Source organism: Macaca fascicularis, chromosome 15 (genome assembly GCF_037993035.2).
Source record: "Macaca fascicularis isolate 582-1 chromosome 15, T2T-MFA8v1.1".
Taxonomy (NCBI): Eukaryota; Metazoa; Chordata; class Mammalia; order Primates; family Cercopithecidae; genus Macaca; species Macaca fascicularis.
In genome coordinates, this window is record NC_088389.1 from 99,721,817 (window position 1) to 99,741,333 (window position 19,517).

Sequence of the window (19,517 nt, forward strand, 5' to 3'; positions counted from 1 at the left end):
AAAATGGGCAATCATGCAGTCTTCATAATAGAGCCAGATTCTACTTTGTAAATAGTCCCAGATATTCTAAGGCACCGGATGCTGTCACAGTGGCTGTTATTTCCGTTTCTAAGGCGGCTTCTTTGCCTGATGTAGAATGCAATTTGGTTTTCATGGAAAGAGGAACAACCAACAAAAAGGCATTTCTGCTGAAAAGTGTATTGGGAGAGAATATCCTTTTATGACTAGCTAGGAATGGCTGGGTAAGTGGGAGATAATGGGATTGCTTCTTTAATAATATAGAAGTTTGAAAGATGGCTGCCACAAAACAGTGACTTCCTTGCTTCTACGATTCAGACCCAAGGTTATGCCCTTACACTTTCCATATTAACATCCTCTCAATAACACGTACTTTCATCCAGTTTTGCTTCTCCACAAAATGGCTGTTTGAAATACAAAAATAGCTGTGAGCAAAGGAGAAGAAACAGTTAAGCTGTGTTTTAGCCATGCCAGTATTGGAGATTAGCGCTCTGATGGGCAGCTATTGGACAGCTTGATTATTTAATGTGTTTTCAGGGTAGTTAATAATACTCTTTGATCATGGGAAGAAGGGTGGCAGAGAAGTGAAAATGATTGAATTAACAGCTTATCATACTATTATGTATGGAAAAAGCATGAGAAAGAGAAGAAAAACACTTTAAATTAGGTCACAGGGGTCTTAGAAAATTCAGTGGGACTTTTTTGGCAAAAGAAACTGCGTTTCTGGATTTGAATCCCTCAGCATTGAGGTTAATGACTTATATCGAGTGTCTTTAATCATTCCTTGTTGGAGCCAGTATCGGCTGCTGCAAGGGGTGTTTTTCTGAAACAGTGGCATTTCTTATTGCTTCTCAGGAGAGAGCTCCATCCCCTACCAACCAAAGATGCTGCTCGGGTTTTTGGTAGATTTTAGTGAGAACAGAGTAGGAAGGAAAAAGGACTAACTGCGTTTGGTGTAGAAGGCATTTGATCAGAAGCCCCTTTGCTTCTGCCACGTGATCACGTTGTTGAGAAATGAAGAGATTTGGGAAAGGATAAATTAGGGCCCTTGTTTATTTCCAGAAATGCTTGGCCCCTAAGTTATTGACAAATAATATTTCTAAGACATGTGGAAGAGCTGAGTAAATGGACCTCCCATTGCCCGAGGCTCACAGCATCTTCAAGTTATTCCCATTCTTGAAATAAAAGTGACGCAAGCTTCAAATTAATGAGGCAACCTGTCAGGCTAGATTAGGAGGTCACCCATAGGATTTTTTTAAAAAAACAAACAGCATTAAACTGCTGTTTAAGGATTAGAGGAGGGAATTCGAGTTGGAGTTATAAAGGCATACTGGCTTTCCAGTTAAATTAGGCTCAGAGTTAGCAATTGAATGACAGTGTGCAGGACTGTGGTAGCTTTTTTTTTTTTTTTTCTGTTAGGTCCTAGCTTTACAGTGAATCTTGACTTGCAGGGTAGCTTGATTTCTACTTTCTTTTTTCTTTTTTTTTTCTTTTTATTTCAGACAGGATACCTCTGTCGCCCAGGGGGAAGTGCAGTGGTGCAATCTTGGCTCACTGCAACCTCTGCCTTCCAGATTCAAGTGACTCTCCTGCCTCAGGCTCCCAAGTAGCTGGGACTACAGACTCACACCACCGCACCCGGCTAATTTTTATATTTTTTTGTACAGATGAGGTTTCCCCATGTTGGCCAGGCTGACCTCAAATTCGACCTCAAGTGATCCGCCCACCTCAGCCTCCCAAATTGGGATTACAGGCATGAGCCACTGCACCTGGCCGATTTCCACTTTCTTTTTTTTTTTTTTTTTTTTGAGACAGAGTCTCACTCTGTTGCCCAGGTTGGAGTGCAGTGGCTTGATCTCGGCTCACTGCAAGCTCCGCCTCCTGGGTTTACGCCATTCTCCTGCCTCAGCCTCCCGAGTAGCTGGGACTACAGGCACCCGCCACCTTGCCCGGCTAGTTTTTGTTTTTGTATTTTTTAGTACAGACGGGGTTTCACCGTGTTAGCCAGGATGGTCTCGATCTCCTGACCTCGTGATCCGCCCATCTCGGCCTCCCAAAGTGCTGGAATTACAGGCTTGAGCCACCGCGCCTGGCCGAATTCCACTTTCTTAAAAGCTAGTTCTGCTCTTCAATTTGCCTGGGTCTCATATTATACATCCAGGCGCAAGTTGCCCCTCATTTTTCATTCTTTGCCCCCTAAGACTGGCCTCTCTTCCCTTATCCCTCTAGACTCTTCCTATTGCTTCTCTTTGTGGTTTCTATTTTTGTCTTCCTTGTCAGAGAAAGCCAGTGTTTGCCGGTCTCTGGAGACTTTCCAACTCTTGGGAATAGTGTTTGAGGAAGAACAGCCTCTAATGGTGTGAACTTGGGGTCTGCGAGGCCCTGAGCCTGCAGGAAACAAACAGCAGACTTAGAACCAGATTAGGACAAACAAGAACTTTTGGGAAAACAAGTTTAGATCGCACCCATGGACCTAGTAAACAGGACTGTCCTCATTCACACCACTTCCCTCCTGGGCTCTGAGGGGGAATGGGAAAATGCTTAAGGACTGTTCGTTTTATAAAAAATAAAGCCCCCCAAGTGTGAAGAAGGGCATGAGTAGGAGTAAGCAGCTGAGGGCCTGGCTTCCCGTTGGTCTGCTTCTGCCTATGCGGGTTTCCAAGGGCTGCTATCACAAATGACCACAGACAGAAATGGATTGTCTCACAGTTCTAGAGGCCAGATGTCTGAAATCAAGGTGTCAGTAGTGCCACAGTTCCTCTGAAGGCTCCAGGGGAGGATCCTTCCCTCCCTCTTTCAGCCTCTGGTGGCTCCACCTGTCCCTTGGTCCTTTGATCTGTGTCACTCTGTCTCTGCCACCATGTTCACATGGCCTTCTCCCCTGTGACGCTCTGTGCCTCTGTGTGGCCTCTCTTCTTATAAGGATGTCAGTCATTGGATTTAGGGTTCACTGTAATCCAGTATGACCTCATCTTAACTCATTACATCTGCAAAGACCCTATTTCCAAATAAGGTTACAGTCTGAGGCTCCAAGTGGATAAGAATATTGGGGGGACACAATTCAGCCCACCCCTCTACCTTACCAAGGGACCTGTGAATTAACTGCTCCTTACCATACATAGCCTCATTTTCCTGTTCACTTCTCTCCTCCCTGGCTAAGTCACTGTGAGGTTGGGTAGATGTTTCCAAATTAGTTTGTATTCCTCACAAAGAGGTATCAGGTAAATGACTCTATGAACAGAGTCAGTCACCTGTTGGGGACTGAGGCATTGCTCTTTTTTAAAGCTCTACACACATCCAGGGCTGAGATCCCCTGAACTTGTTGACAGGGTCCTTCAGCTCTGAGCATCCTGGAATTCTTGTATGCTAATGTAAGGGGGAACCGTGTGACTCCCCTAGCAAGATAGCTGGCCCGTTACACGTGCGTCTAATGTAGAAGCAAAGCCTAGGAAGCTCCTACACCCTCAAGTTTATGAACTGGGCTTGCTTTGTGGTTGAGTTCCTGCTTTCAGCAAGCCCTCTACTGCCACCTACTGGTAATCAAGGCGGGGAAGGAGTGATGGAGCCCCCTGAGTTGAAACGGAATGAAGAGCAAGTGTGAATAGACTTCGCACTCCATGTACTTTATTGTAGCCTCGCAGTGTTGTACGTGGAAGCTCAGCAGAGGGGGTATGTCCTTCAGACATCAAAGGCAGCTCACTCTGACAGGCCCAGCTCCACCACCTTTGAAGCTGGACTGGAGGCTACAATTACAATGTGGCACAAAAATGAAGGTGCTACCTTCCCTCAGGTCCAAGTGTGCCCCCCTCATCCATCAAAGCCAGTTCTGCTTGAGCCTTTTTGAAAGGGCCCCTTGGCAAATTGGCGATTCAACCCAGAAAGTGCTTCTTTCTACTGCTTAGGCAGCAATTTTTAATGAAGTATCAACACATCTGGGGTGGAGGAAGCCTTTCCTCGCCTTCAGACTTCCACAGGTCCTCGCCTACAGCCACGGAACTCCCAGGTGATTGTGGCTGTTGAAGTAACTTCAGTAGAGAATAGAATTAAATATAATAAAATACAAATATGTGGGGTTGTTTTAAAGACTTTCTAAATCCCAGTGATTTCTATTTTATTAGTTTTCTAGGGCTGCTGTAACAAAGTACCCCAGATTTGGTGGCTTGAACAGAAATTTCTTTCCTCATCATTCTGGAGGTCCGAAGTTCAAGATCAAGGTGTTGGTAGGGTGGGTTCCTTCTGAGAGCCGTGTGGCAAGGATCTGTTCTAGCCTCTCTCGCTGGTTCGTAGGTGGCCTTCCTCTCCCTACGTCTTCACGTCACATCTTCCCCCGTACGTGTCTGTATCCAAAATTCCCCTTTGCATAAGGACATCAGCCATATTGAATTAGGGCCCAACCTGTGGCCTCGTTTTAATCTGATTACCTCCATAAAGACCCTGCCTCCAAATAAGGTCACATTCTGTGGTGATGATAGTTAGGACTTATAACATAGAAATTTTAGGGGAACACAGTTTAGCCCATAACAGCTACTTGGGTGATTTTGTAAAGAAAAATGCAACCAAGGAAAGTGCTGAGATGGAAAAGGCTTGATGGGGGCACAACTTTTTCTTTTTTTTTTCTTTTTGAGATGGAATTTTCCTCTGTCACTCAGGCTGGAGTGCAGTGGTGCAATTCCGGCTCACTGCAACCTCCACCTCCCAGGTTAAAGTGATTCTCATGCCTCAGTCTCCTGAGTAGCTGGGAATTAGAGGGTACACCACCACACCCGGCTAATTTTTATTTTTTATGATTTTGTAGCAACAGGGTTTCACCATGTGGGCCAGGCTGGTCTCGAACTCCTGACCTCAGGTGATCCACCTGCCTCAGCCTCCCAAAGTGCTGGGATTACAAGTGTGAGCCACCTCACGCAGCCTGGGTGTGCAGCTTCTAATTTCCACCCTCTGGGTCTTGGTAGAGGGCCTCTGGTGCATTCCTGCCTGTGAGTGAGAGAGAAGCCAGTGGCGTTGTCCTCAGGCAGTGCTCCTTTTCAAATGAAACCAGTACCATATTCCTCCCCCCACATTTTCCAAATGTGGCCAAAGCAGGGGTCAGAGTGGATCCTGTTGCAGCTACAGATCTATGTGATGTATTAGATGATAGGTGTGTTAGTCCATTTTCACACTGCTATAAAGAACTACCCAAGACTGGGTAATTAATAAAGGAAAGTGGTTTAATTAACTCATAGTTCCACATGACATGGCTGGGGAGGCCTTAGGAAACTTAAACAGTCATGGCAGAAGGTGAAGGGGAAGCCAGGCACATCTTACATAGTGGCAGGAGAGAGAGAGAAGTGGCAATCACCAGACATTTATGAAACAACCAGATCTCGTGAGAACTCTGACATGAGAACAGCAAGGGGGAGTCTGCCCCCGTGAATCAATCACCTCCCACCAGACCACTCCCCCACCACATGGGGATTACAATTTGACATGAGATTTGGGTAGGGACACAGAGCCAAACCATATCGTGAGGTAACCACTCAGATTTACGATTAGCTGGAGTCACTCAAGTGCTGAAAAGTCCACTGCAGAACTGTCCACCAGTATAAATCACTGATGCTCTTGGGCTTCTCTTGGGTCCTTAGAAAACAAATTAATCAGGCAGGGAACTGTGTTAAAATATTACCACACTAACAGTTTTGAAATGAGAGGCCAAATTTTAAATCCATCCCAGGAGACGGCAGAGATGAGCATCCGCTGCTTCTTGGGCCTGCTCTCATCTTAAGGGTCACCTACTTGCTGCTTGGTGTGGGATGGTTTAATGGGGCATCTGGAGGCCGGCAGGAGGCCTGGCACTCCATGTGCTGCCAACACCCCAGAATTCACCCAACAGTCTACCAGATCAGGCACAAAATAGCTGTCTTCATCCCAATTGTACACATCCTTCAAGGATGGCGAAAGTCCTGCCTTCTGCCTCAAGGCTTCTCGGTTGAAGCCTTGTAGTCCCTGGTCCTTGGAAGAGAGTAACTTCACCTCTAATGCTGAGTCCAAATATTTTTTAAGTACAAAGGTAGGAAATTTGGCCCTGAGCGTGCCTAAGTTTCCTTTCAGCAATGCAGTTCCATAGCAGTGTGATTTTCTTCTGTTCACACTGCTACGTCCTGATTCTGCAGCACTAGCATGTGTATTTGTTTCCATGCCTAACAAAATGGTGAGCTTTTGGGTCCCTGCTGCTACTGGAATCCAATACAGTAAGAAGTCCCCCACTACACACTACATCCCCAAATGATTGTGCCTTGTGAAGTAACTCCCAATACAGGATAGATATGAATATAATAAAATATAGAGCTTTATTTGAGAGAGAGAGAGAGAGAGAAACTGACTCTGGACTTCCCAGAACCCAAAGGTGATACCTTGTGTTTAAAATTCAGGGGTCTCAACCAGGCATGGTGGCTAATGCCTGTAATCCCAGCACTTTGGGAGGCCGAAGCAGGCCCATCACTTAAGGCCAGGAGTTCAAGACCAGCCTGGACAACATGGTGAAACCCCATTTCTACTAAAAATGCAAAAATTAGCTGGGCATAGAGGCACATACCTGTAATCCCAGCTGCTTAGGAGGCTGAGGCACGAGAATCACTTGAACACAGGAGGTGGAGGTTGCAGTGGGCCAAGATCATGCTGTTGTTCTCCAGCCTGGGTAACAAAGGGAAACTCTGTCTCAAAAAATAATAAAATAAAATTCAGGGATTTCTTTTTTTTCTTTTTTTTTTTTCTCTTGAGATGGAGTCGCACTCTGTCGCCCAGGCTGGAGTGCAGTGGCGCGATCTCGGCTCACTGCAAGCTCCACCTCCTGGGTTCACACCATTCTCCTGCCTCAGCCTCCCGAGTAGCTGGGACTACAGGCGCCCGCCACCACACCTGGCTAATTTTTTGTATTTTTAGTAGAGACGGGGTTTCACCATGTTAGCCAGAATGGTCTCCATCTCCTGACCTCATGATCCGCCCACCTGAAATCGGGTGAACCCAGAGATGAAGGGGACCCCAGAACCAAGGAGATGATGTTGGGGTGAGGTATCCTGAGCCTTAGTATGGATTTGTGGTGATGCCGTGAGTTTAGACTAATGTGGGCAGAGGAAGCAGGACAAGTTGATGTGATCTCATGGCAACCGAAGGAACATCAGCCAAAAGAATCAGGACAATAGAAATAGGAAACAGAGCAGACCTGGAAAAAAAGAGAATTCAGAATTGATGACAGAAACAGGAGCTGTGTATAGGAAAAAGAAATACAGGACTAAGCCTACAATGGCCGAGAGAAAAGCTGATGCTTTCATCAAAGATATTTGGGCAAAGAATTTCAACTTGAAACCAAAATGAGGATTTCCTGGACACCAGAGAAAGCTCTTGCTTTATTAAGGCCTTGGGACTGAAACCTGAGGTAATTAGAGTTAAAAAAAAAAAAAGGGATATCACCCCAAGGGTTGACCGCTCAGGGATCATAGAGACCTCACGGGACTTGTCAGTGCTGTTCATCTTGGCCAACCTAACTGTGGTGAAGTTCCGCCTCTCTCAGCACTGCCCTAAAACTCCCTCACGCCACATCCCAGATGTTCAGAAATTCTAAATATATTTGTAAGCCAGTCGGTTGATGGGGGCAAGGGTGTCAAGGGAAGGCTTGAGAAAAGGCAAGCAGGAGTGGAGGGAATGAGTCTAGGAAAAGTTTCTTGGAAAAGAAACTCCTCACCTTCTCATGCCTTTCCTGTGGCTCTGAAAAGTAAAGCAAGGCCATCCGAGTTGGGAGGCCCACCTGGGAGTATTTCCTGCCTGGGCTCCCCTCCAGGGGATCTGACTTCCCAGTGCAGTCAGTCCCCTAGAAAGAAAGGGCTTCTGGGTTAATTAGTGGACAGATTGCTTTTGATTTGCTGTTTTCCCTTATTGCTCTATATTAGTGTTCAATAATTTAATTTTAAATAACTTTTTAAAATAAATGTTTAAAAGTATTTAATTTTAATATTAAAAAGCTCTGTAATCTCTGACCCCTTGTGTATGTACTATTGTGTAGTCTCAATCATAGAATGAAGCATTTTATTTTAGGTAGAAATAAAAATACACCTTTCTCTCTCTTACACCCTAACATATGTGTGGATGAAAAACACTGGCATTTAGGTTGAAATACTCTACTTCTACTTTTTTATGTCAACTATTACCACACTTTTTACTGTCAGGTATCAGAATTTTAAATAGTTCATGAATTCTCAGAGTATCTCAGTGCATAGGCAGAAATGCTGCACTTTGTGGGCAAGTGTGTGTGTGTGTGTGTGTGTGTGTGTGTGTGTGTGTGTGTTACAGAAGTTCAGCTGGGGACAGAGCTGAAATGTCACTCCAGGATCTGTAGTCTCTGAGAGCTGGTTGAGCTCCTCTGCTAAAGCACCAGCCCTTATTTCAGTTTCTACAGCCATTCGGTCAGGATGGGTCTGAATCTCGGTTGACCTTGAGGAGAAGCTGCTCATCTTTTGGGCAGTAATGCCCTGAAGAGTCCGTCTGCGTGCTGGGGAGCGGAAGGGACTTCTGCGTGTACCACACTTCGAAGAATGAGCTCAAGCTATGAGTTTCCTTCCAGGGTAGAGAACTGATGTTTGTGTCTCTGCAGTGAAAGCTAATATAGGACTCCTGAGTTATGAATTTGAAGGAAGGAGAATTATAGCATATTTATGCTAAGGAAGGAATAACATGGTTTCTGCATACTTCTCACTGTGGCCATGTTTACAAGCAAGAAGACACTGTGCTTTCAGATCCCACAGATACCTCTCCATCTCATTTTAATAGGGTTATAAATTAATGCAAAACAGACACTTTCATGTGTCCAGATCATGCCATCCAAGAATTATATTACAACATGGGTGGAGAGTTGGCAGTGCTCACCCAATTTTGACATTCTTGTGCCCTGAGGGTGACAGTGAGTGTTTACAGGAGCTTATAGAAACTTCTATGACATCTTTAGTTTAAAAAAAAAACCAAAAAACTAAACTAAACTTACTGTGTGAATGCAAAGGACATTTTATGACCAAAGCTGGAAATCATTCTTTATTTTTAATACTGAAGAGAATATCTGTTATTATTATAAGACCCTGTGTGTTTTTTCATTAAACTATAAATTTAACCAATTTTATGAGAGAGATCAAAGTATTAAGTACCTTTCAGATCGTTCTCACTGCATAAGTCACCAACTGTTTACAGTATTCTGAGTTATTCAGTGGTATAAATTTACAATTTTTTTTTTTTTGATATAGAGTTTTGCTCTTGTTGCCCAGGCTGGAGTTCAGTGGTGCAATCTCAGCTCACCACAACCTCCGCCTCTCAGGTTCAAGAAATACCCCTCCCAAGTAGCAGGGATTACAGGCATGCGCCACCACACCCGGCTAATTTTGTATTTTTAGTAGAGACAGGGTTTCTCCACGTTGTTCAGGCTGGTCTCGAACTCCTGACCTCAGGTGATCCGCCCCTCCTCGGCCTCCCAAAGTGCTGGGACTACAGGCATGAGCCACCGCACCTGGCCTTTACAATTTTTAATAGAATCTTGTGGTTGAAACAGAACTTCATAGTCATCTGGCCCAACCTACCCACAAGTGCCCAAGTCCTCTCTACTGACCACCACAAGTGCCTTCTGAGTGCTGGTTGAGGATAAACAGTTTCTGCCTCAGCTCTCCTGGGGCTGATCCCTAAGTGACTGCAACTGCTCCTCCTTTAGTGACCACTCCTTTCTTTTCTCTTTTCTCTTTTTTCTTTTTTTTTTTTTTTCTTTAGAGACAGGGTCTCTCTCCATCACCCAGGCTGGAATGCAGTGGTGTGATCATAGCTCACGGTAGCCTCAAACTCCTGGGCTTAAGCAATCCTCCCACCTCAGTCTCCTGAGCATCTGGGACCACAGGCACATGCCGCCACACCCAGCTAATTTTTCTATTATATTTTATTTTATTTTTTATTTTTGTAGAGACAGGGTCTCACTATGTTGCCAAGGCTGCTCTTGAACACCTGAGCTCAAGCGATCCTCCCGCCTCAGCCCCTCGAAGTGCTGGGATTATAGACGTGGCCCGTCATGCCCAGCCCACTCGTTTTTTAACTCCGGTTAGAAAGCACTTCCAGCTTGAGAAAAAACTGGCTTCCATGCATTTGTCCTGGTTCTGGCTTCTGGGATCATTCTCAACCACCGAGTCTCAGCAGATGGCATGCTGGGCCCATGTATCTAGGGAGGGCTTGTGTCATGTACACATGTCATGTACTGGGGGAGGACGTAAATTTCAGGATCCTTAATGAAGAAACAGTGGAGGGGGTGCGCCTCTACAACTCTACACCCTTCACACAGTCTGAGATTCTACTCACCTCCTGACCCCAGGGTCACAGCGTCTGTGCCACTATTGCTGGTGACAGTGTCACATCTTTCAGCAATACTGGGACTAAACTAATACCTAAGACTTCCTTCCCCAAGGCTAGCCTTCAGAGACTCAAAGACAGCTATTATGCCCTGTCTCTACCTCTCCTGTTTTCCAGACCAAAAAGCCCAGGCCTTTAGCCATTCCCCTGGGGTCCTGGCTCCGGGGCCCTTCACTGGTGGATCTCCTCAGGCATCACTCAGGTTATTCACTGTCCCTCTCAGAGTCTGGCAGTGGAAGTGAGACACAGAACTCCAGTGTGATCTATAGAATGAGGAAAGCAAAACTCTCACCTCTTTTCATTTTTGTTTTGCTTTGTTTTTTAAGAAAGCAGGACTTCTAAATCTCATCAGTAGGACCTCATCATTTTATGTGGGTTATTTTCTGTGTCACTGGTTTTGTGAGTAAAGACCTGCACCACACATCAAAGTCATCAGACTGAGGCTGAATGAAATCCACTAGTCCACCTTAAAGACAGCTGTCCTGGGAATGTGGGCAACGTCCCACTTGCCCACTGCTGTAGCTTATAGCACTTTACACTCACCTCTTCCTAAAGATCATTTTTGAGTAACTGCGTGACCGTGCTGTGCATCAAGGCAAGCAAACCTTTCTAGCTTAGGTGAATCAGAGGGAGCGGCCAAAGTATAAAACAAAATAGTAAGTTCATAAAAATTGCAGTGCACAATAGGCTCAGATAAAATATTAACTGGGAAACAGAATTCCCTGTATGTGACATGTGCTCTTTCCTAATCATTTTCAGAGTTATTTCAAACTTTTTACTCAAGTTTTTTCAGCCTCCAATTAAAGGTGCTGAGCTGCACCAATCTCTGTGACCCCCAGCTCCAACCTTCTTCACTACAATTTTGGGGGTACTAGCACATGCCAGGTACAGTACTCAATTGTAAATATATGATTTGTGTATATCGTGTGTGTGTGTGTGTAAAACACTGCATTTTCCCCATGGAAAAATTTATCCCTCACCACCACCCTATAAAGTAGAGTTTGTTACCTCCATTTTACAGATGAAGCAACAAGGTTCCAAGAAGATGTTGCATAATATTCTATATATGAAATAAGTAGGAAATCGGGCCGGGCGTGGTGCTCACGCCTATAATCCCAGCACTTTGGGAGGCCGAGGTGGGCAGATCACAAGGTCAGGAGTTCGAGACCATCCTGGCTAACACAGTGAAACCCTGTCTCTTCTAAAAATACAAAAAATTAGCTGGGTGTGGTGGCAGGCACCTATAATCCCAGCTACTCAGGAGGCTGAGGCAGGAGAATCTCATGTACCTGGGAGGTAGAGGTTGCAGTGAGCCAAGATCGCACCACTGCATTCCAGCCTGGGGAACAGAGTGAGACTCCGTCTCAAAAAAAAAAAAAAAAAAAAATTAGGAAATCAGATGATTTGACCCAATGTGTCTGTCTCTAAAGGCTGAATATAATATTGCTTTCCCCACATATATCATAGTGCTACTGTCACAGGTTGAGTTAGCTGGCTCTGATTTTAAATAGCTACCATTTAAATATTTGCTGAACATATTGTTAGCGCTTAGCCACAGGGATATTGTTTGGAAAAAAACATTTACAAGTTCAAGGCCACGTTCAAGTTGTTCTTTTTGGCTTCAGGTCTAATATACCACAGCACATCCCCTAATCTCTGCACACTTGGAGGGCAGGAGTGTGTCTTAGTCAGTGTTGCTTCCTTTCAAGTCCCAAGCACAGCGCTGTGATGTAGTCGGGACTCAATTTTGATAAACATTGGTGTAATTAACAGGTTTCAGGTCCACCAAAGAAGCATATGCTATGCTGATCACTGCAGAAGAATCCCAAACATCATGCACCCCATTTTCCAGACACAAGTGATTGGGAGAAATAACGAACTTATGTTACAACTCATGGGGAGAGGATACAAATTGATGCCAAAATCTAGTCTCACACCTGCTTTCTTTTTTGCTCCCCCCAGTAAGTGAAAATGGTGACCACCTTAACCACATGGATGAGACGTGAGCACAGTTGTGGCAGAGAAGTTTCTCCGCACCAGAATTATCCACAGCAACTTGGCTGAACCCCACTACACACAGAGAAATCATCAACCTGACTTAAGAGTTTTCGAGATGTCAACTTCAGGCTGATCAGCAGATGGGATGTGAAAAATACTACCCTATTCTATCATTTGCTGTTGCTTGCTGAACTGTGAAGAACTGCATGAACTATATTTAAGCTGCTTTCTATACCATTGCCAATCACCTTTTTGAACTTGGAAGTGCTATTTTCCTATGGACTTTTGCATTATTTCATTGTGCATGCATCCAGTGATTATACATAAGCAACATATGTAATCTGCTTATATATTTTTAAAAATCCATCCATGCAAATGGTAAATAAAGTATACATTCTTTTGCAAAATTATAGCTCATGTCATTGAAAGTTTAAATTGGTTTCATTTAAAGATCAATATACTAGGTCTGCCTCTACTTTATAGAAAACTAGCTTCTATAAAGATTTTTTCACTGTTTACTAGTGAAATGAGAAAAGCAAAGCTATTTATAAAAGGCCTTATGTCGTGTACATACATCGTCTTTGAAATATTTGTGATCTAGTTTATTGCTTGTAAAAGAGAAATTATATAATTTATTTAGTAAATACTACTGTAAACTATAGTTTTGTGAGAGAAATAAAATATTTTGTTCTCAATTGTGGTGGTACATGATTCCAGTGATTTATGGTCTTTACATTTCTTTTATTAAAAATAACCCAAATACTCCTCATTTGAGATATTCAGAAATCCTAAATAAACTGAATTTTATATGGAAAAAATTTCAATAGCAGCTTCTGCTGAACTCATCCAAGAGACTTTCCCAAATGTCCTGGGATATTAGTCAGCTCTCACTATGTCATGCTATGGTAACAAACAATCCCAAAGTCATAGAAGCTTTCACCAACAGTTTTACTTCTCCCTCACATGTAGGGACCAGCTGCAGCTCTGCTCCAACAGTCTTCTTCATTCTGGAGTCCAGAGCAGCCCCTGTGTGAGACAGGCAACTTTCATGGCAGTAGAAAAAGAGCAATGGTGGAACCAATGAGAGCTCACAAAGCTTCTGCCTCAGTGCAGCTGACAGCATTTCTACTCGCATTCCATCTGCCAAAAGTGAGCGACATTGACAGGTCTGGAGTCAAAGGTGTGGGACGTATACTTATCACACGGGAATAGACTCAGCAATGAATATTTTAATCAATTAATGCAGTTTACACCACCTAGTAAGTGTCCCTAGCAACAGAGACATAAGAGGCTGAGAGAAAAATCATTAGAAAGCAAAATGATCAAGGCTGCAGAAAGATATTCCTGATGAGTAAGATGCTCACTGTTAAATACTTCAAGTTAAAAGAAGCTGATTCTTGTAAGCAAACATGCTGTAAACTTTTGTAAATGTAGCCCACAGCCATAGTTACTCAGCATAAGTAGCAATTTCACCTGCAGAGTCAGTGCTGGAAAGCTAGGATGTCTTACATCCTAGGTTAGGATGTCAACAGGGAATTCTGCAGAAGTGGATGATTGAGGATCCTCTGCCTCTCTCTGGAGTATTCATATGTGCTACCACTCTCCCTTACTACATGGATTTTCATAGGTGAATCCCACTCTTCCCCCTCCCATTTGTAAATCTACCCATTGAAGCAGGGTTCTTAGCCTAGGACCCACTGATTTTCTAGAAGAGTCATAGACAATCATTAATAGGGCCATGAAATCATATACGCAAGTTGGGTATGCTTTTGTGTATATGGGTGTTTTGGGTTTTTTTTCATGAAGAGAAAGACTATACTTTTTATCAAATTCACAGTGACCTGGACCCAAGAAATGTTAAGAACCTTTATTTTAAGACCTAACTTAAAAGCTATTTCAATACCATGAGGCTGTGATCCTCAAAATTCTATCCCCACCGGAATCACCCGTGGCCTGCCTGTGTTATCTCACCCGTCTCAAAAAACCTCAACATTTTCAACTGTTTTTTAATGACCGAGGTATCACTTACATATGCTAGAGTGCACAGCTATGAATTGTATAGTCCAGTGAATTTTTACATATGTGTAGACCCATGTGCCCAGCACCTAAAGCACATATAGAACATTTGCGGCTAACCTGCTGCCTCTTTTTTTTTTTTTGAGACAGAGTCTTACTCTGTCGCCCAGGCTGGAGTGCAGAGGTGCAGTCTTGGCTGACTGCAACCTCTGCATACCGGGTTTAAGCAATTCCCCTGCCTCCATCTCCTGAGTAGCTGGAATTACAGGTGCCTGCCACCACGCCTGGCTAATTTTTCGTGTTTTTAGTAGAGACAGGGTTTCACCATGTTGGCCAGGCTGGTCTTGAACTCCCGACCTCGTGATCCGCTCGCCTCGGCCTCCCAAAGTGCTGGGATTACAGGCGTGAGCCACTGTGCCCGGCCACCTCCTGGCTCTTTCATGTCCCCTCTCCACCAATGCCATCCTCAAAGGTCACTATTATGACTTCCAGCATCATAGATTAGTTTTGCCAGTTCTTTTTAAATACAACTTTATTCATAATAGTTGGTTTCTTGTTTTGTTTTGTTGAGACAGAGTCTCACTGTGTCACCCAGGCTAGAGTGCAGTGATACGATCTCGGCCTCATAGCAACCTCCGCCTCCCAGGTTCAAGCGATTCTCCTGCCTCAGCCTCCCAAGTAACTGGGATTACAGGCACATGCCACTACACCTGGCTATTTTTGTATTTTTTAGTAGAGACGGGGTTTCGCCATGTTAGCCAGGCTGTTCTCAAACTCCTGACCTCAAGTGATCCACTCACCTCGGCCTCCCAAAGTGCTGGGATTACAGCACCCGGCCTTGTTGGTAATAGTTTTGACATGTGTTTACAACAGCACACTGTTCAAGAGGAAATCTCATCCTTTCACAGCAAGTAGGTCGAATCACCCTGAGCCCACCTGGGGCACCACCCCAGGCCTGAGAGCTCCTCCTGGGATGGGGAGAAGTGATGAGAGGGGGAAATATGAAGATGAATGAGGTGGCTCGCCAGCAGCTCCTCACTTTTCTATTAAGAAAGAAAACAGGCGGGGTTGGGGGGGGGTGTGGTGGCTCACGCTTATAATCCCAGCACTTTGGGAGGCCAAGGCGGTTGGATCACCTGAGGTCAGGAGTTCAAGGCCAGCCTGCCAACATGGCAAAACCTCGTCTCTACTAAAAATACGAAAATTAGCCAGGGGTGGTAGTGGGCCCCTGTAATCCCAGCTACTCAGGAGGCTGAGGCAGGAGAATCACTTGAACCTGGGAGGCGGAAGTTGCAGTGAGCCGAGATCGTACCATTGCACTCTAGCCTGGGTGATAGAGTGAAACTTCGTCTCAAAAAAAAAAAAAATTGAAACCAGCACAGGGGTGGCAGGGGAGAAGAGGTGAAGGATGGCTGACAGCTAAGCTGGAGGAGGGGCACCCAGGAAGGGAGGAGGCAGAAGCTGCTGGGTGAATAAAACAGGCAGCCCCTCCCTAGCAACCCTAGCCTTGAACCCTGGGCCATGAGGTGGAGGTGGAGGTGGAGGGACTGGGCCTCTTCCATGTCCTTTTGCAGGATTGCCTTCCCAGAAGGGGAGGCTGGGCATTACAATCCAGCTGAGAATAAAATTAAAGAGTTTCGGGGAAATGCTGCTGTGAAGAACGACCTGGGTTTGGGACTCCCCCTCTGTCTTTTCGGGGGACAACTCCTCTTTGGCAGGGAGTGGGGCAGCTGCTTTGTCTGGGTCCCAAAGCCCAAGGGTGAAGAAAAGTCCGTTGGGGAAGAAGAGAGTGGAGGCTTCCTAAAGGAACTGAGACCTTTGCAAGAGTGGTAGAGGATGCCCCTGGGGAGGGGGGAAGGGGAAATCAGCAGTTCATGGGGGAAGTTCAAACCCCAGGGCCTCCTTCCAAAGTCACTCTGCTTCCTGGATTTGTTAAAATGGATCTGGCAAATGGGGAGACATGGGAAGGTGGGAAGGGCGGGAGGGGTGGAAGTAGAGGAGGGTGGAAAGGGGACATTGGTGGAACTTAAATCAGATTTTTAATTTTTTTTTTAATTTTATTTTTTATTCTAGCAAGCAGCCCACTATACATGGCACTAAACCTCTCTCCTTCCAGGCAGGATTACTCCAAAGGGCAGGTGTGCTTTTCATTCATCCTCTCTTAGTAAGTGGTGCCTGTTGGGGGCTGGAGTTAAGTTTGGGCCCCCCTTTCAACACCCTGTCCCTGGATACACCAGCAAGACCTGGCCTGAATATAGCTGAGAAACTCGTTTAAAACAGGCAGAAGTGGGCTGGGGCAAGGCGGACCCTGTGGGAGGAGGAAGGGAGAAGAATAGATGGGCCGGGAAGGCACAGGGGGTGAGGGAGCAGCTGGTGTGTCTATTCCTCCAAATATCTGGGCTTCCTGTTCCCCCAACCCTGGAGGGTGGGGTGAGGGTGAAACTAGATTCAAGGAACTCTGGGGCCCTCTGGCTGTTCAAACCAACCCACCCACCCCCCAACCCACCACAAAGAAAATGAAAGGAAAGAAAACCCACAGGGGCACAAGCACACCCCTAAAACTCAGCAAACTTGCTGGCACACTTCTCATTGACGGAGATCCGGATCTCTTCCTCCTCGTAGCTGTCAAAGTTACTGGCATCCCCAGGGCCTGTGTACTTCGGGATGAAGGGAGCTTCCACCTTCTTCTCAAAGAGGGCGATCCAGTTGGTTGTGGCAAACCACTTGTGGTTCTTGATGTCGCCAACCCCGTTCTTGAGGTTTCCGAAGCGCTTGGTGAGGTCCACCTGCAGCAGGCTCCGCAGCAGGTCCTTGAGGTCAGGGCTGAGTTGGGAGGGAAACCGCACCTTCCCAGAGACGATCTTCTCGTAGATCTGGATGGGCTGGTCGGCGTAGAAGGGCGGGAAGCCCGCGGTCATCTCATAGATGAGCACCCCTAGGGCCCACCAGTCCACGGCCTTGTTGTAGCCTTTGCTCAGGATGATCTCGGGGGCCAGGTACTCTGGGGTCCCGCACAGGGTCCAAGTGCGGCCCTTCACGCGCTTGGCGAAACCGAAGTCCGTCACCTGCAGGTAGCCCTGCTGGTCGATGAGGAGATTCTCGGGCTTCAGGTCGCGGTGGATGAGGTCGAGCGAGTGTAGGTACTGGAAGGCCAGGACGACCTGGGCGGCATAGAAACAGGCCTGGGGCTCGCTGAACCTTCCGACGCGCCGTAGGTGAGAGAACATCTCCCCACCCGGCACATACTCCATCACCAGGTACAGGTTGGAGTTGTCCTTAAAGGAGAACTGGAGCTTGACAAGGAACGGAAAGTTGATCGCCTGCAGGATGCGCTTCTCGTTCAGTGTGTGCTCGACCTGCTTCAGCCTCACCACCTTCTGCTTGTCGAGGATCTTCATGGCGTAGTGGTTGCCGGTCTCCCGGTGCCTCACCAGCATCACCCGCCCGTAGGAGCCGGTGCCCAGCGTCTTGAGCCGTTCAAACTGATCCGAGCTGGCGGTGTTTTGAGCGGGGTTTCCCCATCTGTAGAGGAAATCTCCTCTGGCTTTGGCTAGGAACTCGTTCACGGTCTCCTGCTCGGTGTCCTTCTTGGCGGCGGCGTTGCCCATGGCGGTGGTGGCGGCCGGGGCGGGGGTCTCGCGGCGGCGGCGGCAGCGGCGGAGGTGGCGCCCCCTGGGGCTGGCCGCGCTGGCTGCGGCGCCGCGACCCCCACCGGGCCCCCGCTTATATTCTCGGCTACAGGGGAGGCTGAGATGGGAGGATTTCTTGAGCCTGGGAGTTCAAGGCTTCAGTGAGCCCAGATCACGCCGCTGCACTCAACAATATGGATAAATCCAAAAGGCATTATGTAAGTGAGAGACGCGAACTCTAAAGGGGACTTACTGTATGAATCCATTTCTATGACATTCTAGAAAAGGCAAAACTATAGTGTGAGAGAACAGATCAGTGATTGCCAGGGCTTGGGGTTAGGGAAGGGTTGGACTATGAAGGGACAGCCTGAGGGAATGTGGGAAGTGATGGGATATGTTTGTATCCTGATTGTGCTGGTGGTTACAATGTGTTGGGTGGTGGTCTACATTTGTTTTAAAACTCATAGAACTGGCCGGGCGCGGTGGCTAACGCCTGTAATCCCAACACTTTGGGAGGCCGAGGCGGGAGGATCACAAGGTCAGGAGTTCGAAACCAGCCTGACCAACATAGTGAAACCCCGTCTCTACTAAAAATACAAAAAGAAAAAAAAAAATTAGCCAAGCACGGTGGCGCATGCCTGTAATCCCAGCTACTCTGGAGGCTGAGGCAGGAGAATCGCTTGAACCTGGGAGGCAGAGGTTGCAGTGAGCCGAGATCGTGCCATTACACTGTAGCTTGGGCAATAAGAGTGAAACTCCATCCCCCCCCAAAAAAAAACTCATAGAACTCTATACTCCCCCCCAAAATTCAGTTTCACTGCATGTAATGTTTTATTTTAACACATACATATGATTTCTTTTCTTCTGTTTGCTTTGGGTTTAATGTGCTCTTATTTCCTAAGGTGGAAACTAAGGTCATTGATTTGAAATCTTTCTTCTATTACAATCACTTAGTGCTATAAATTTCCTCCTAAGTATTGTTTTAGCAGCATCCCACAAATTTTGATATGTTGTATTTTCCTTTTCATTCAGCTCAAAATATTTTCTAAGCTCCCTTTTCATCTTCTTTGACCCGTAAGCTATTTAAAAGTACATTATTTCATTTACAAATACTTGGGGATTTTTCAAGAATTTTCCTATTGATTTCTGATTTAATTCCATTGTTAGAAAACATACTCTGTGTGACCTAAAATCTTTTACACTTCTTGGGACTCATGTTATGGCCCAGAATATGATGTATCTTGGTAGATGTCCCATATGCACTTGAGAAGAATGTATATTCTGGTGTATTCTGCTGTTTGGGGATACAGTGTTCTACAAATGTCACTTAAGTTGGCTAATAGTAGTGTTCAGGTCTTCTATATTCTTATTGACTTTCTGTTTACTTTTTCTATCAATTATTAAAAACATGCCATAGGAGCTTATGAGAAGTCAAAGTACATAGATGATGGG

General features: G+C 45.8%; 2 protein-coding genes across 5 annotated transcripts in view; one reads left to right on the top strand and one right to left on the bottom strand.

Moving 5' to 3' along the window:
* Nucleotides 1-13,115, top strand: part of PIP5K1B (phosphatidylinositol-4-phosphate 5-kinase type 1 beta) — a 306,533-nt gene extending 293,418 nt beyond the window's left edge. For all 4 annotated transcript variants that reach the window (XM_065530660.1, XM_065530659.1, XM_065530661.2 and 1 more), the window contains one exon: nt 12,385-13,115. In XM_065530660.1, the coding sequence (XP_065386732.1) occupies nt 12,385-12,387 (3 nt within the window). In that variant the 3' untranslated portion in view covers nt 12,388-13,115. The remainder of the gene's footprint in view (nt 1-12,384) is intronic.
* Nucleotides 13,116-16,404: 3,289 nt separating this feature from the next.
* Nucleotides 16,405-18,059, bottom strand: PRKACG (protein kinase cAMP-activated catalytic subunit gamma). Its single transcript, XM_005581870.3, has one exon. It carries the CDS (start codon nt 18,042-18,044, stop codon nt 16,992-16,994), a length of 1,053 nt encoding a protein of 350 aa, XP_005581927.3. The 5' UTR covers nt 18,045-18,059; the 3' UTR covers nt 16,405-16,991.
* Between the last annotated feature and the right edge of the window lie 1,458 nt (nt 18,060-19,517).

What these genes read in the sequence shown, in the direction of transcription:
- PRKACG (XM_005581870.3), bottom strand. Translation starts at nt 18,044, where the DNA reads ATGGGCAACGCCGCCGCCAAGAAGGACACCGAGCAGGAGACCGTGAAC.